Source organism: Cydia fagiglandana, chromosome Z (assembly GCF_963556715.1).
Source record: "Cydia fagiglandana chromosome Z, ilCydFagi1.1, whole genome shotgun sequence".
Classification (NCBI taxonomy): Eukaryota; Metazoa; Arthropoda; class Insecta; order Lepidoptera; family Tortricidae; genus Cydia; species Cydia fagiglandana.
Window position 1 is genome coordinate 38,824,214 of NC_085959.1, and position 18,045 is coordinate 38,842,258.

Below are 18,045 nucleotides of genomic sequence, written 5' to 3' on the forward strand. Positions count from 1 at the left end.
AAGAAGCTAACCTAACGGTTCCTATTACCGGGAGAGTCAACATTCGGCGCACATCACTGCGGCATTTTAAAATACGCATTTTATAAGCAAAACTGATCGATTTGCACCGATTTGGATTTTTTTTTCTCCTATTATGGTTGAAAGATCTAGTTATTCTCAGTGGAAATAACATAAAAATCTCAAATTTGAAAACACAAAGAGTAGAAGGTACACTCATGGACAAATTTAGAGGTACGCGATTAAAGAAAAGTTTTACTACCAATTTTGTAATTTCTTTAGGTTCCTTTATTCCTTCCTTCCATCCAGTAATTAAACTTTTCTTTGTGTTACTCGAAATTTGTCCATGATAATATTTAATACAATTTTAAATAAAATGGCCTACTAGAGCGTGACACCGCACGGTAGGTAACTGAACTTAAATATTATTTATTGAGTATTTAACGTAATCTTTATGGCAATTAAACTAATGCTAATTGCTATGGTTGTTTATAGTTTTCTGCACCAGTTTTGGGTACCTACTGTTTATATATTTTTTGGCCTGGAAATACGCCTAAAATGGAAAGTAAAAACAGCGGTGAGATGTCATTTATTGCTACGGACCGTAAAACAGTGGTATACTTGACAGTAAGCGGCCGCATCAGCGCCACAACAGTAATGTCGCAACTGTAATGCACCTGCAGTCGTCAACCGAACGTCACGTTTGTACAACGGATGCACAAAATATTAGTACAATATATTCCCTTAAACATAGATGGGTAGACTTAAATAGCTAATTGCCTAATTAATTGTTAACTTAAGTACATCTTATTGCTTATGCTGGTAACTTTAAATTAATTTTGTTTAAGAAAAACATTACCTATCCTGGGTTTGTGTATAAAAAAATTGTGCAGTGTCAACCCTAGCAATCGCAAGGGAAATCCACAGATAATGGGAGTTATCGCTTATCGCAATGTAGAAAATGAAGCCAAGTGCAATAAGATGCATGATAACTAATGTTATCTTGATTATCTACTATTCGTACCTTTAAAGCACTGATAATAATTATATTATTTAATATCATCATAACAATGTTGCCTGGTCTTGACACGTTCACCGCCATATTCCGTATATGTGTCCTTTATTACAATGCCGTAAGGTTGGTAATTCAGATTGGGACTCGCATCTGATGCAAATACGCACACCGCTCCGATGTAGCTCCATAGTTAATAGTACATTACTACAGAGGCCGGGACGAAAGGGGTTGCCGGCCGAAGACATATAGACGGCCGAGCGAAGCGAGGCCGGATAGGTCTGAGCGCGGGCAACCCCATTTCCCGCCGAGGTATGTATAGTGCTTTTCTCAAACATGCAATGAAATAAATAAAATAAAAAATCCACGAAACCCAAGTTTTATTTATAGAAAAAACTAAAACTACACCCAAAATATAACCAACACGTACCTATATCATTATCACACGTATGTTTTACACGAGTCGTGTATTTTTACTACCCGTATATTTTCATGTATCTTTGATTTTTTCGCCTTGTATCCGTCTGACTGTCGTTTTCGTCACATAAGTTTACATAGCCTTTCATGTTGATATCATGTTTCACATACATCGTTGCTTTATGCATGGAGTAAATAAATATAATTTCCACAGTGTTGACGAATTTGTAGTTACATTCATTTAAAATATGCCACAAAACTGTTTCTAATAAACTGTAAGCCATTTTTCTTAATTTCTCAAATAATAAAATTGCCATAAGCAACCATATGACATACTTCGTCTTTGACATGGCGGCAGAGGCAGCAAGTTATTTAAAATCAATTCTGCTTACGCTGCCAATTCCAACACCTACGATTACAATTAATTTCATTATTTCGTCGGAACTCATATTAAAGTAAAATAATTTGGCCAAGTCCGAGATAGCTCGAGGCATTTAGTGTTCCGTACGGCTACCATCAGTTTGGCATTGACATAAACGATATCGTGAACGTAATTTACTTCCTATAGGTATATCTCTTTCGCACTAATATGTCAGTACGAGCGAGATGCATAGAAAGTAAATTACGTTCACGCCCACGGTAGCGTTTATGTCAATGCCAAACTGATGGTAGCCGTACCGCTCGCATCGTTACATTTTACAGAGGTTGTTTGCCTGTTTTTAGGGTACCGTATTCAACTACACACACAGAACAATAGTACAAAGTGTCTAAGTGCGAAGGCCGAAGGCCGAGCTTTAGCAAAATGTCATCGCTTTAGCACAGAGCAATAGTACAAGTGTCTAAATGTGAAGGCCAAAGGCCGACCTCCGCGTAGCCCGAAGGCCCGAAGCGTCCAGGATGTCAGTGCTTTAACACAGAACAATAGTACAAGTGTCTAAATGCGAAAGCCGAAGGCCGAGCTCCGCGTAGGGCCGAAGGCCCGAAGCGTCCAGGATGTTAGTACTTAAACACAGAACAATAGTATAAGTATCTAAATGCGAAGGCCGAAGGCCGAGCTCCGCGTAGGGCCGAAGGCCCGAAGCGTCCAGGCTGTCAGTTCTGTGTTTAACCACTGACATCTTGCAGGCGTCGGGCCTTCGGCCCTACGCGGAGCTCGGCCTCCGGCCTTCGCATTTAGACACTTGTATTAATTACCTGTGTTTAGAACTGACCTCCTGGATGCTTCGGGCTTTCGGCCCAATGCGACTTCAGCCTTTGGATCTTGCGACTTAGACACTTGTACTTAAAAATACTTGGAAAAGTTACGGGAGGCGCGCGTCTGTCGGACGCTTCGGATCTTCGAATCGCTCCTTCGGCCTTTGCATTTAGTTAGATTCTTGTACTATTGCTTTGTGTTTGAATACCGAAGTCGAGCATCTCGCGAATGCTTGATGTATTATAATAATTTAGAGTAAGGCCAAGCGCGCACCACGATTTTTTGTCCTGCGATAATTTTGTCGCAGAAATGCAATGTATGTGTTTATATGTTAGTGCGCGCATATGCGACAAAAAAATCGCAGCGATTTTTAAATTGTGATTTGTCACATTTTTCCGCAATTGTTCGCGACGCGATTGTCGCAAAGTGAATTGCAGCATGCGGAGTTGTATGGCCCCGCGCGCACTATGATAATAAAATCGCACCCCGGCCGGACCTCAGTCGGCATTTCGCTCTCCAAACCCCAACATCTCGGCACCTGCACCTCCAATGGAGTCTCAAAATGAGACGCTAGATGTTGACCATTTAATTATGGAAATAGACGGGGATCACCTTTTGTGTTATAAATGCTCAAAGTCATACAGCAATCGCATATTAAAGACACGTTTCATGACAAGCGACTGGTCGACTTTTTCATTTTCATCGCAGTGCGCGCAGTGAATTTTCTGCGATATATTACAGCGCGATTCTAAAATCGTGTCGCAAAAATTTATATCGTGGTGCGCGCTTGGCCTATAATACCTTAAAATGTAACATAACTCCTTCAATTTGAATTTAGAACTCATTATTTTTTATTTGATTTTGTTTCTAGTTCTATGCCATATATATAGACTTTAATATTATTTAGAACTGCTAAAAAACAAGATCGGCTTACTTTAAATATTTCGTCAATTTTACCTTTGTTTCTAAAAAACTGTGATATTTAACTGTCATATAGGTACTATTTATTAATGTCTTCCAAAATTATTTTCTCGTAACAGGACTGAGGGGCTACCGCGTAAACCGAAATTCGCAATTTGCGGGGATCTTTCTCTTTTACTCCAATGAAGGCGTAATTAGAGTGACAGAGAAAAATGCTCGCAATTTGCGAACTTCTATTTTCGCGGTTATAGGCCTGAATCTTGTTCCTCACCGATCCGTTCAAAAATAGACATAAGTACTGAATATAATTAATAGATATTATAATTATACAATTAATACAGAAATGTAATGGTACTTAATGAAAAGGAATATTGTGTATATTGTTTCGACGAATCAGATACTCTCAATAAAATCTATACATGAGGCCAAAGCTGTTCATAAATATTAAATGACTTTATTATCTCTATACGCCTTACTAACTCTATGTGTCCTATTGTGGAAAAAAACACAACGACAGTCAAGAACGGAATTCTTAATTTGAATTTTTCAGATTTTTGAGATGCTAGTCCATTGCTTGGAAAGCCCGTTCGAAATTGAAACTTATTTGCAATATAATAAGGTCGTATTTTGTAGATCTCTCTCATACTTATAGTAGGCTATTAAGATAAAATTAAATATCCCACAAAAATAAGCAAGCAGAATTAAACTTTATGTCAAAGACATAAGTCATAAATTTCAATGCCAAAGTTTTAACTAAGGATGTTTCTCGCCTAATATGAATTGACCAGTGTAAGCATCAGTTAGCTAGCCCTAAGCAACCAAAGGTCAAGCTGCAGTTGAAAAACTAATAAAGATAAAGTTAAGCTGATAATTTTCCCGCCGTCTCCATGCTTCTTTAAGTTGGGTATTGACTGGTCAGCTGCCTGTTAGCTATAGTTTTCGCGAAAATCGCCAGGACAGAGGTGAAAATTTTTGTATGAAAACTTGCAACTTTAAATGCATTTTTTGACGAAACTATTGCAGTCTAAAATGAAGTCAAAATCAGTCCATCGACTCAATTTTTTGCAAGCTTTCTAATGGTACCCCACACGATTCTTACAAATGAAAAAAGTTTCAGCTTACCCCTCTCAACCCCCTAAATTTCCCCCTTTAATAAGAAATAAGCAGTTTTGACTTATTCACAATATGAGTGGTGGTAATTGCTATAACTGTTCCAAATTTTAGGTATCTATGTCAAACGGTCTCTGAGAAAAACGTATTTAACTGATTTGCAAGACCGAAGTGATCCCATAAGTGTTCCGTAAACAAAGTTTTGTACGGAACACTAAAAATCAACAACGCACCATAAATCCAATAAAACAGAATGAAAATTTTTCAACTTTACCTCCATAACAATTTAAAAAAATAACTATGCGTGTTTGAGTAGACCTTTTTACCGCTAACGTTTAGATGAAATATTTTAAATGTTTTTATTTGTGTAGTTAAATTTATAATTTAAAATTATAAAATTTGGTTAATAATGTATTATTTATTAAGCTCATGTTGATTTTATACAAATAAAACTGCAAATTATAGCAAACATTGTTTTTTGTTTTTTTTTTATAGGCATAGTGGCAGTGTCATTACGAACCATAAAGCCAATACTGCCTTTAGTTTTTTTTTAATGAATGAATGCCACGATGCTGTAGCACAAATATCTGTGAAATGAAAATTAAAAAAGAGGACTTTGCCGGCCTAGGCCTGCAAGATTTGTATGAAATTCCATTAAATACCTTTTGTCCTAGCCGCACCTGAAACGTCATACTTCGCAGCCTATTATAAGGAACATAACATCAATATTTTATTGTATGTTTGAGAAAATTATGTTTTAATCCCTTTTTGACAAATACATAAGTTAAAATGACGGATAAAACAATTCGACTCTTAGATAATTTAGGCCAGGGGGCAGATTTTTGAATTTCGACCACTCGATTTCGTAAATTTCGTTAAATAATATCTCCACTAACGGGCATTTAAATTCTACTAATAAGTAGAATTGAAATCGAGTTCAATACCAATAGATTTCAAATTTCGATCGTTCGTATTTAAAAAATTAGCATTTCTCCGTTTTCCACCGATTTTCGAGTGACGATTGATCGAGTTTATGAATAATGAATAACGCCACAAGTACGTAAACACCTATAAGTAGCAAATAATAAACATTGATGGTATACTTTCTCGTCGATACACTAAGTACTTATTTCATTTTTGAAATAAAATTAAACAATACATTTTGTTGTATATTTCTTTTATTGTGTTAAAATTTTCCCCTAATTGTTTTGTTTTTCACCTTATCTAATATTTATAAAAGTGTCAAATAATAAGTATATTTATTACATATTTTTATCTGTCACCTAGCTGTTATTGACAAAAAACACAGATATTTGATTAGTTACATTTAACTTGATTAGATAACTTGCAGTAACGATGCAATCTAGATAAACTTCAGTTAAAAGGAATAATAAACGCACACACACTCGAGGGCTTTTTAGTGACTGTATCTTATAGTAAGTGAGTTAGTTAAGCCAGGGATGGACTAGGCGACAAATGTTCCACGACACGTGTCGCCAGCGACGTTGGGTCGGGTGATGTGATGTGGCGCGACGTTGCCGGACTTCGCTCGACATGTCGCGCGACATTCGCCACATCAACCGACATTGCTGGCGACGCGTGTCTTGGGACTTTTGTTGCCTAACGCTACGTCTTACGTAGGCGAACAACGCGCGAACGCGGCGCGGCGCGGCGCGGCGAAAGCGGCCGCCGCCGCGCCGCGCCGCGCCGCGCCGCCTGACATTCGCGTGCAAATCGCGCCGCACCGCGTTCGCAACGAGATCGCTTACGTAGGACACTTCTATGGGCATCAAAGGATTGATTTCGCCGCGCCGCGCCGCGCCGCGTTCGCGCGTTGTTCGCCTACGTAAGACGTAGCGTTAGTCCATCCCTCGCTCAAATGTGCGTGCGAAGTAGGCTCGGCTACTGACTATGTTACAATCGTGGTTCGGTTTTGGAATTTATCGCTTGCTCGGGTAACAAAGTTAGCATGAGCGTTTAAACAACTTTTCCCCCGTTAAATAATAACTAATGTTCTATCTTGTGATTTAGATATATAAAATTATATTAGTTAATTGACATTATATTGTATGAGTTGAGCTCTCAATTAGATAGGCCTACGTTAGTCAGTTCATTTTAATAACCGAAACAAGACCCATAATAAAACGGATTCATATTATAACTGGTGACAGGATACTCTACTTCCGGAAAGTAGAGTGACTTCCCACATCCGCATCCGCATCCGCGCCCGCAGGACAAGCACGGGTTAGCGAGGTCTCTGAAGCAGTTGCAGCCGCACTTGGAAGGGACGAAGCACGGGTCGAGGTCGTATAAACACTCGAGGCAGGTCTTCATCATGTAGGGCTCGCGACTGCAGCAGCAGCAAGATTGGATGTCCTGGAAGTTAGGAAATTGTTATCACTACACCTTATAAAACAAAATCCCTCGCCGCGTCTGTCTGTTTGTATGTTTGTTCGCGATAAAGTCAAAAACGACTGAAGTAATTTTCATGCGGTTTTCACCTATCAATAGAGTCATACTTGAGGAAGATTTAGGTGTTTAATTTGTTTACTCGTGCGAAGCCGGGGCGGTTCGCCACTGTAAGATATTATTAATCCCTCTCATGCAACTAAACCCTTTATGATGCGATAAAAAACCGAACATTACGTTAGAAAAATATCCCCAAAAAAAATCGATCGTGATTGACGTTGCTTGTCACGCCTTAAACATAACAAAATTCGCAATAGATTGCGTCTTAGAATAAACTTTGAAGTGTATAAAAAATCAAACCACATGTTATTTTTAAAAGTCGCTGAACAAATGTTGGTCAGTATGAGGAGTACAGCCTACAGTTTAATTTTTTGCTCGTATTACAGGCCACACCCGGTATTGTATGTATGTGCACGTGATCACGAACACACAAAAGGGAATCCGCTCATATGCTTCCTCGCCTCGGCGGCCATTAGGGTACATCACTTTAGTGGTCTTGATTAACTGAGGGTCTACCGCGAACCACGGTCGACGTGTTGCCTCTCTGTCGCACTTGTAAATTCGTACGTAAGTGTGATAGGGTGGCAACACGTCGAACGTAGTTCGCGGTAGGCCTTCTGTTTCTTGTCGAGGAATCGAGATAGTTATTGCCGGAAAAAACTGGGAGCTAGCCAAAATGACAATCGTACATCGACAAATGCCAAACGAAACAAAAAATGTAATATCGGGATGACAGATGCTACGAAGAGCTTGACCAAATCCATACATTATTTGAGTTTCGATTTGCGTTTTCTATTAACGATACCTACAGCCTCTGAACTGTCTGTTATGCCGTAGAGAAAAAAGTAGGTACTTGCATAGATTGCTCACTCCATACCATACATTAGTTTTGGTACCAAATCGACTAATTTCGTAGTCGACATTTTATTGTTATTGTTCAACACAATTTTATGAAGTCGCCACACGAGAGACGTCTAGTATCGAGTAGCGGTACTAATAATTCCGTCGACTACGAAAATAATAGTCGATTTGGTACCAAAACTATATACGAAGAGAATAGATAGTATAGAGGGCTATTGCCAAAGTAAATTTTGTAGTCACAGTAGATTTACTGCCATCTATCGACACACGATTAAAACTTAAAATAAAATTGAAAACGTAAAAATTAATTTAAATATGTTTACGGATAAATGATTTCAATTTTTATTGTTCCATACTGACCCATGTTCTTTCACTGATATGTGTTAAAATTGTTAAATATCAAACGGTGTCGTCAACGCCATCTATCCCAGAATAGGCCGAAGGTGTGTGCGCCATCTATTCGAGAATGACTTTTTCTTGATTTCCGAGGCACGTTTTTTTCTTAGACTTTATTTATCTTATACGAAGTTATATATATCTCTGCTATATATGTATAGAGTGAGCACTCTATTCTTACTATATTTCTCTATATTTAGCCTAGCTATATTTTACCTTAATTGCTTTTAAATGCTATTATTATACCTCTAGAGTCTCGATCATTAAACGCTTACAAATTACACCTGAATTACATTATAAGTAATTGCACCAATTTATCACTCTAAATATTACAGTTGAGCCTTTTGGAAAACGTTTTCGGCACAATAATGAATATCACAAATGTCACCTACTTTCGTGATATAACGGGTCTGGCCTGTAATATGAGCAAATAAATAAACTGTAGGCTGTACTCCTCATACTGACCAACATTTTTTCAGCTACTTTTAAAAATAACTTTGGTTTGTTTGTTAATACACTAAGTTTATTCTAAGACGCAATGTATTGCAAATTTTGTTATGTTTAAGGCACTGGTCCCACCGCGAGCTAGTAAGCTATGAGCTATTGGCTATAAACACGAACAAAAGATAAGCACTCCCGTGTAAATAAAAGAGACACGGCGATATTTATAGTTACTCGCCCAGCGGTGAGCTGGTGGCCTAGCGATAAGAGCGTGCGACTTTCAATCCGGAGGTCGCGGGTTCAAACCCCGGCTCGTACCAATGAGTTTTTCGGAACTTATGTACGAAATATCATTTGATATTTGCCAGTCGCTTTTCGGTGAAGGAAAAACATCGTGAGGAAACCGGACTAATCCCAATAAGGCCTAGTTTCCTCTCTGGGTTGGAAGGTCAGATGGCAGTCGCTTTCGTAAAAACTAGTGCCTACGTCAAATCATGGGATTAGTTGTCAAGCGGACCCCAGGCTCCCATGAGCCGTGGCAAAATGCCGGGATAACGCGAGGAAGAAGAAGAAGACGTATTTATTTTGTATGAAAAATAGGGAGTCTAAAAGTACTTCATAATTTTTTAAAGTTGTTGAACAAAAGTGTCACCGTTTGAGGAGTACAATCTATGTCTTTAATTACTTGCTCGTGTTACAGGCTACACCCGGTATAACTGTGAATCGCTATGTACGTAACAAGGTGGATGTTTTTCCTTATTCACCTACTGGCAATGGATCCAAACTAAAAATTCGTAACGAGGGTATTTTGTTCATACTTGTAAATTACTTTCTATATATCGGGTGAAACAAAACGAAGGACTTTTAAGCAAACGGGGTATTGTTTAGGCTATGTACAGTCGACATCAGATATATCGGAGCGGCCAAGGTGCTCACAAATATCTGAGCACGCCTCTATTGTCAAGGCGCTAGAGTGCGTGTTCAGATATTGTGAACACCTTGGCCGCTCCGATATATCTGATGGCGACTGTACTTTATTTTCCACTTGTTATAAATCACGTTAATATTTCAAAACGTTTTAAAGACACAGTTAGATGTTTCAACCCTAGCAAGTAGATCCTATGAATGACATGACATGTATCAATTTAAATGTAAACCACTTTGTAGTGTTGTCACTGATACAAAAATATTTCATTTTAATGATTTTATTTCACAATTTGATCCAGCTTTACCATTTCAATAGCGATACGTATTTCTTTGTGGACATTATAAAATAAACTGACTTTTAAGCTTAATTAAAGGCAACGCTTACAGGCATGTTCCAACCTTCTACTTTTTGAAAGCTCTATAATTAGAGCCGCCATACACGGACTGCTCGAGCACTAACCCAGTGATCAACATACACGGACTGCTTTTGCAGCTTGACCGCATTGTGAAATTTCACCGCGCAGGCAACCGCCCGAAGCAGTTGCAACTGCTTGAGCGGTTCGTGTATTGCAAATGACGATTTTGTATTGAAACTGCAGATCACCCAACGGCGACCGCTTGAAGCTGTTGGCACTGACTGCTCAAATCAGTCCGTGTATGGCGGCCCTTTTAAAGCCTTGGTAAATGGTACCTATCCAAATTGTTACCTATCGTATAGTCTACATAAAATCGTTACCTATCGTATATAAGTAGTCTACATAATACACTCCAATTTTCCGGAAAGTAATTGACCCTTTTAGGGAATTAACGTTATATGTAGAACACTTGGCTCACGTTTGATCGATTTGTATCGGCTTAAAAAATATATATCTCATAGTACGATAGATAAAGCCGTTATATAGTTATACGAAAGCGATTCATTACTATCTTACTAGGAATATAACTATAATACGTCTTTAGTTGAATGATATAGTTATGTTACTGGATTAAGTTTAGTGAAATAATTATAGGTAGGAGTGCGGCGGTGCGGCGGAGGAATAGTTATATCCCTAGGGATATAGTTATATGCCGTATAATACGTATTATAATCATATTCCTAGTAAGATAGTAATATATGATGTTGGTAGGTGAAATCCGTCGCACGCGTCCGCGCCAATTAGCGTTGCTCATACTATTTGCAACCGCGCCAGGCAGCGGACGCCCTTAATTCTGGGGTCCAATTAGTTCGGAAAATCCAGGTTCAGTAAACGGTCAGCGGAGTCCTAAAAATAGTCTCTCGAATTTCACCTCTAATAGTGATTAATTGGGAAAGTAACTCGCAGTCGAATTCAGGCGTAATTTCTGAACGCTGGACCGGACTAGCAATTTAAAGCAATTAACTTAATCATTCTGGTAAAAGGGTCTGGATACAGAAATACATAGTTAATCTATTGTGGTGGTATGGTTTATTTTGAATTGTTGAAGTGAAAACTTCTTTAGCGGCGCTGAACACTTTTTGAGGTGGGGAAAAAAATGATAAACTCGAGACAGCGTAACGCGCTGACGTCATGTGTACCCATTGTTATTCACCAAAGAACTTTAGACATAACGTATCATAATCAGGTCAATTATTTAAAACTGGACTTTTATATTAAGCAATAAAGCTCAATATTCTAATCTTGTACGGCCTGAAATACGAGGATCTCACAGTTACATTCTAACTTTACAATCTTATATCAATCCAATCTAATTCAATAAAGCTACATCTTGATGAAATCGCTAACAAAAGTGAACTCTAGTATTGGTGAATAAAACTCAAAATATCATGACCAAATACATGTATATTTAGATGCGAGGTCTGCAAGGTAACTTTGCAATTTCTATTCGAATTTTAAACAATTAACGCTACAAATTTGAATTTCGAATTTTAAACAAGCACACTGACCAGTAATTTCGGACCTAAAGTTTTTCAATAGAAAGGAGGATGGGTCAAATTATACATAGTGCTGCAGACATTTTGGACTAGTCATTGAGTTTTCACTTCTGTCGGCATTGCCTAATATGGAGGAAATCGTCATAAGTACCTATAAAATTAAATGTTAATTGTTTAGGGCTGTAAAATTAACTATTGTACAGTCAACGGTAAAAATATGGGTGTACAAATCATTTCAAAAATATGTCCCATAACTCTTATGTCAGTGAATTAAGAACTATGGGACATATTTTTGAGTAAGTTGTCTACACCCATATTTTTACCGTTGACTGTACACTACTCGTATAATGACGTCGCATAGACATAGTGGTTAAATAGTTATACCCATTACACTAACACAAGCCTGAAATGCTTTTATACCATTAAAATCGAATTTATTTAATACGAATTGCTTTGCTGAATGAATACGCTCATCGTGTAAATGTATGATGCAAATTTGTACGCGAAACGAAGCATAACTATTAATACAGTAAAATTATACATTTTGCGTTTGCGTCAAATCCGGTAGTTCTGATTTTTTGCAGGCTTGTTTATGATGTTGGCCCAATGAATAAACCAAGTTTGTGACCTCGAGCGCCGAACGCAACTTTGTCAAAAATCGAATAAACCGCAATTTTTTTAGATTTGGGTGATTATAACCCTAAAGTACTAGTTTTTGATAGTAACTTCCTAGGGCGTTTTTAAAGTAGACTAAAGGATGATGTTCCGCTCCCATAGAAGTTTGGCCCAACACTCGCTAAACATGAGTGGTATATTTTTAGGCTCCAAACATGAAATAAAAGTCCCGATAGTTATTAGAAATTCACGGACACTTCACAGAACATTATAAAAGCGGAATTTCTCTACGATTTTGAGGTTAGGAATGCTGCCTTGTATCGGGCCATGTTAAATAATTATTATGCCTTATTACAAGGAAATAAGGTGCCGTAAATAGTGTAAACATATCGATGATATTGGGCATTTAAAGGCTGTCAAGGAACAAAAATCGAATGAGTTGGTATTAGGTTAATACATTTTTTTTAAATAAAATAATATACATATTTCATACCATTTCCTTAAATTAATATCAGTAAGATATAGCAGGCGAACCGGAATAAATAGACTATAACAGCTAGAGCTGTTTTATAGTAAAAAATATTATAGCATCAAATGTGAAACCAATCACTTAAGTAAACATAATTATTTACTTCAATTCCAGAGAGGAAAAAATACAGTAACAATCACAGGATTGTTATAATAAATTCGATAAGTAACTCATTCAAATAAAGAATGTTTCAAAAACAAATGTTTGCCTTAAAGGCACCTAATAATAAACTTCAAATAATAAACTTAATTTATTTCAAAAAAGTTAGAATTCCTATTTTGTAGGTTTATCACATGTGATACCTATGGGTAATTCATAAAAAAAAGATATATGTATATTTTTCCCTTTATTTTAATGTATTTTTAAGTTTTAACCTATTTTCGTGTTATTCGTACACGTGATATCAAATAAGATTTTATTAAAAAAGTTAAGTAAACAATTTTATAGAAGTAAAAAAACGACTTCAGTGGGGAAAGCCGGTGAAAGCTAATTGTAAATTGGTGCTCTTCTATTTTTCATACAATACTATCAAATAAATATGTAATAATTAATATGAAAACACAATCAATAGCGACTCTATTCGTTCCATATTCGTTCGCTATTCACTTTTGACGTATGTCATTTGGGTATGTTACAATTAAAGTCATTGGAATAAAAAGTTTTTGCTGTACCTATCGCAGTTCTTTTTGCAATTTGATACTTAGTGCTTAAAACAGAATGTCGTTAGTGGTATGAATGTTTTTCTTTGAAAAACATTATAAGTGAACGTTATTAGCATCGACAGGAGTATGGTACAAATGTATTTGGCTGCCATACTTTTTTGAGTTTTTTGATTAGGTCTGGACGTCCATTTATACACTGTCATTGATTCTATGTAATAAATAGCGCGGGATGTGTTGATTTGGTTTAATTACTCTTTTACTTATTTTCGTTACTATGAAGTGTCCGTAGGAATCTAATATATGTATGAGATTGTAAGAAATATGATTAAATTTATCGTATATATGGCATGCTTATCGAATCGTAGGCCAAATTCGGCATGACCCTTTGCTACAATAAGACACCAGAATTGTCTCTGTACATCTAATATTTTCCGAGATAAAGCCTTTCAAAATTTTATAATTTTACATCAGTTCTTGGCTATAATATAAGGGTTACATAGGTAATTTATATGGAATTCATCACCGCCACGTTCTACAAAATATTTATATTCCATAAAAAAATGTATGAGTGCCTATTTTGAAAAAAAAAAATTTTTATTGAAAACAAATATTTTATAGAACGTGGCGGTGATGAATTCCATATAAATTACCTACCTAACCCATATATTATAGCTAAGAACTGATGTAAAATTATAAAATTTTGAAAGGCTTTATCTCGGAAAATATTAGATGTACAGAGACAATTCTAGTGTCTTATTGTAGCAAATTTAGTCTACCTTAAAAACGCCCTAAGGAAGTGACTATCAAAAACTAGTACTTTAGGGTTATAATCGCCCAAATCTAAACAAAATTGCGGTTTATTCGATTTTTGACAAAGTTGCGTTCGGCGCTCGAGGTCAAAAACTTGGATTTTTCATTGGGCCAACATCATAAACAAGTCTGCAAAAAATCAGAACTACCGGATTTGACGCAAAATAGCCAGGTTACAAAATTCGACAAAGTTACTGGATTATATTTAGTATAAGAGCATTTTCACTTAAAAGTGTACCATTTACTTTGGGTTATTTCTAATGGCTCCTCTACACGATGGGCCAGCGCCGGCCACTCCAAGGGACGCAGCCATGCGGTAGAATGAAATAGCAATATCACTTGCTCTCAGCCCTCTAACGCATAAATGCGTCCCTTGGAGTGGCCGGCGTTGGCCCATCGTGTAGAGGAGCCATAATCAGGAGCCAAAATCACGAGGACTATCGATTTTAAAGAAAAGATGTGTCCTAAAAATGACAGTTTTGTAACGCATTATCACTTATAGGTATTTTGTATGGACCGTTACAAAAGTGACACCCAAAATTTGTATGAAGTACTGGGTACTTACACTTTTTTTCTTTGATTCAATAGCACTCGTGATCCTGAGTCTAAATAACCCAAACGCTAATGTTTTTACGAAATAAAGTAAATGGAACCATTTTTTCTGAGAACCCCTATAAGGCGATTTGGGGCCCGATTCGGATTTTGAAATAGACATCTATTAGATATCTTTTAGACATCACCAAGATACGATAACGATATGTTTAAGATCTAACCTGTCAAATTTGACGTTTGCGCGATTCTGGAGATTACTCTTGAACAATTTCCTCAGGATATGACTTAGAAATCCAATTCACATCTAATAGCTATATCTTACGCTATCTAACGTAAAAGTGACATTGGTTGCCCGGATTGCGCTGCAAAAGAGAACTAGTTGATATCTAAACTATAACGTATCTAGTACGTGTCGTCTCTTGTGAATATCTTGAAGTTCGAATGGGTATGATAAGAGAGCCTAGAAAGTGTATTGGCAACAGTAGTGAAGACACTCTTGCGCAGCACCATATCAATACATTGCAGAATCGGGTCTTTCACTCAATTGATGTAATGGCTCCTCTACACGATGGGCCAACGCCGGCCACTCCAAGGGACGCAGCCATGCGGTAGAATGGGATGGCTATATCACTTGCTGCCTCTAACGCATAAATGCGTCCCTTGGAGTGGCCGGCGATGGCCCATCGTGTAGAAGAGTCATAATAGCGAAAGATATTGAAATACATTTTAACACTAAACTATCTCCATACCAAATTTCTTTGGCTCTACAATTTTAAGGGGTGGTCTGTGTCCCAGACCAAAACTGCACACTTTTGTATTTCTAATATATTAAAATCCCTTTATAATAGGGTAGGTCACATAGGTTAGGTGTCATATAATAGGACATATAATAGGGTAGGTGTCATAGGTCACATAGCTCGCAGAGACCCTGACAACTTGGAGAGACTTGTGGTGATGGGAAAGGTGGACGGCAGACGGCCTAGAGGAACAAGTCCAACGAGATGGTGTGACCAAATATCCGCCCGGATGGACATCACACTAAGCAACGCTTTCCACAAAGCAACCGACAGGGAGAAGTGGAGAGCTGCCATAGGAAAAATTAGTAAGCGGAGTCACGATCCTCAGCAGTGAGGGACCGACTTAGAAGAGAATAATAGGGTATTTTTTTGAACTGTCAAAACCAATTTGCCTCTATGGAATTTATATGAAACACTATAGTAGCATGTGACATCACAATCAAATTACCTACTCTTTAGAGTTTTATACGGGTATTTGTTAAAATAAAAATAACTGCTGTCTACGTTTCTCTATTAATCTTCTGCTGCTTTATTTCGTGCATGGTGTAAAATAATTTATTTTAAATGCACTCAAATACCCTATTATACCTAGCTGCACCGCCATTTTGACCAGGTTTAGTGGCTAATATGTATTTATAATAAAGCGATTTTGTTATTTCGCTACAAAAATGTTTTGCAAAGTTAGCAAAATTAGCGACCCAATCACACGGGTTACACAAAACTAAGAGGGAATGCAAATCGGTTATTTTCGTTATTTTTTGTATGGAAATAATCGGTTTTTAACCGAAACCGCGGTTATTTCCATACAAAAAATAACCGATTTGCGTTCCCTACACAAAACCTTAACAAATTATACTTACACCTAAACCTTCCTCAAGAATCACTCTATAGATAGGTGAAAACCGCATGAAAATCCGTTCAGGAGTTTTCAAGTTTTTCGCGAACATACATACACACAAACAGACAGACGCGACGGGGGACTTTGTTTTATTAGGTGTACGTAGTGCTGATATACATACCTCCACCATCAGAGCGGCCACAACCAAAAATAGCACAAATTTGTACATTTTCACGTCTTGTATTGACTTGACATGACCTATATACGAAATAACTCTATTTATATATTCTCTATTTACTTACCTTGTTACAAAATATGGTTACGAAAACATTGCCAAAGTTCTATGTCACTCGGTCAAAATGATAGACCGGAGTAAAATAAAACACGTTCTAATACAACTTGTACGAGAGACGAGTTAATAATATAAACTACGAATCCAAGGCTTCATAATCCCAGTAAGGGCATTTATTTGTATGATGATACAGATATTTGTTCCTGAGTCATGGGTGTTTAAGTATTTGTATATTATATATATCATTGTCTGAGTACCCACAACACAAGCCTTCTTGAGCTTACTGTGGGACTTAGTCAATCTGTGTAAGAATGTCCTATAATATTCATTTATTTATTTAGTTATTTTATTTTTATAATAAAATTAGAAATAATTCGTATGCTTAGCTTACTTTATAATAATACTGCATGCACAATAATTAGACAAATGTACCTTTATCAAGATCTGCCATCAAACTGTTCTCCTGTTTGGCAATTACGTACTATGTATTTCAATCCTATGATTTGTGCTCCGTGTGTTATGGAAAATAAATTTGATATAGGTATATTTATGATATTTATAAAATTCTAAATTGCTGAGGGGTTATGTTATGGCTTTTAAGTGTTCTTCCATTTGCATTTGGCCGGTCCTACTTAGGTAGGTACGGGGTAATTTTATATACCTATAAGTACATGTATTTACTAATTCAGAAGCATTTCATACTTTGGCAACGCTTACGCTGTTACAACGCTTACCAAGGCATATTGCTCACTGTTATTAGCGGAAAAATGAAAATGCTTCTAATTTACTGGATACTTATTTTTTTGGTATTGTCAAAACTATGCCGTTTCCGAAGTTACACCAATTCATCTTACTTTGTTATAGCAAACTCGTGATCATAGAGAAATTGATACCGTCTGATTAGATTCTTATCGACGTTCTTTATTTTTAACTGGTCTATGTTTATTCTAAGAAGCGTATAAAATAAACACCACCACCAAACAAGGTATAAACTGCAAAGTGAAGTAAAACTAATTTGAACACCAATAATAGTAGTATTAGGTTCAATTTCCAATTACGAGTAATCGAAAATGAAGATCGATGTTTTGATTCTGAAATTGTGTGGTAATGACAATCATAGGCATAGTAAAGTTAGATTTAACTACCTATTTCTAGGTTTTGCTGATGAAATATTGCTTTACAAAACACTGATTAAAATTTTCACGATTTTCACTCATTATTATACTGTACGGGTATTACCGGTTGAGTTCAAAATCAAAATGCCCATCGGCGCTCATATCTGACATCACTAG

The 18,045-nt window shown here is 36.9% G+C and overlaps 1 protein-coding gene across 1 annotated transcript; it reads right to left on the reverse strand.

The window, feature by feature from the left end:
* Positions 1-6,739: 6,739 nt before the first annotated feature.
* On the reverse strand, positions 6,740-16,744 carry LOC134678430 (uncharacterized). Its single transcript, XM_063537006.1, has 2 exons — positions 16,643-16,744; positions 6,740-7,028 (listed from the first exon to the last, which is right to left on the reverse strand). The coding sequence occupies exons 1-2, from the start codon at positions 16,688-16,690 to the stop codon at positions 6,768-6,770; spliced, it is 309 nt and encodes a 102-aa protein (XP_063393076.1). The 5' UTR covers positions 16,691-16,744; the 3' UTR covers positions 6,740-6,767.
* Between the last annotated feature and the right edge of the window lie 1,301 nt (positions 16,745-18,045).

What these genes read in the sequence shown, in the direction of transcription:
- LOC134678430 (XM_063537006.1), bottom strand. Translation starts at nt 16,690, where the DNA reads ATGTACAAATTTGTGCTATTTTTGGTTGTGGCCGCTCTGATGGTGGAG. An exon ending in TGGCCGCTCTGATGGTGGAG is followed by an intron (nt 7,029 to 16,642) that starts GTATGTATATCA and finishes CCTAACTTCCAG; the next exon opens with GACATCCAATCTTGCTGCTG.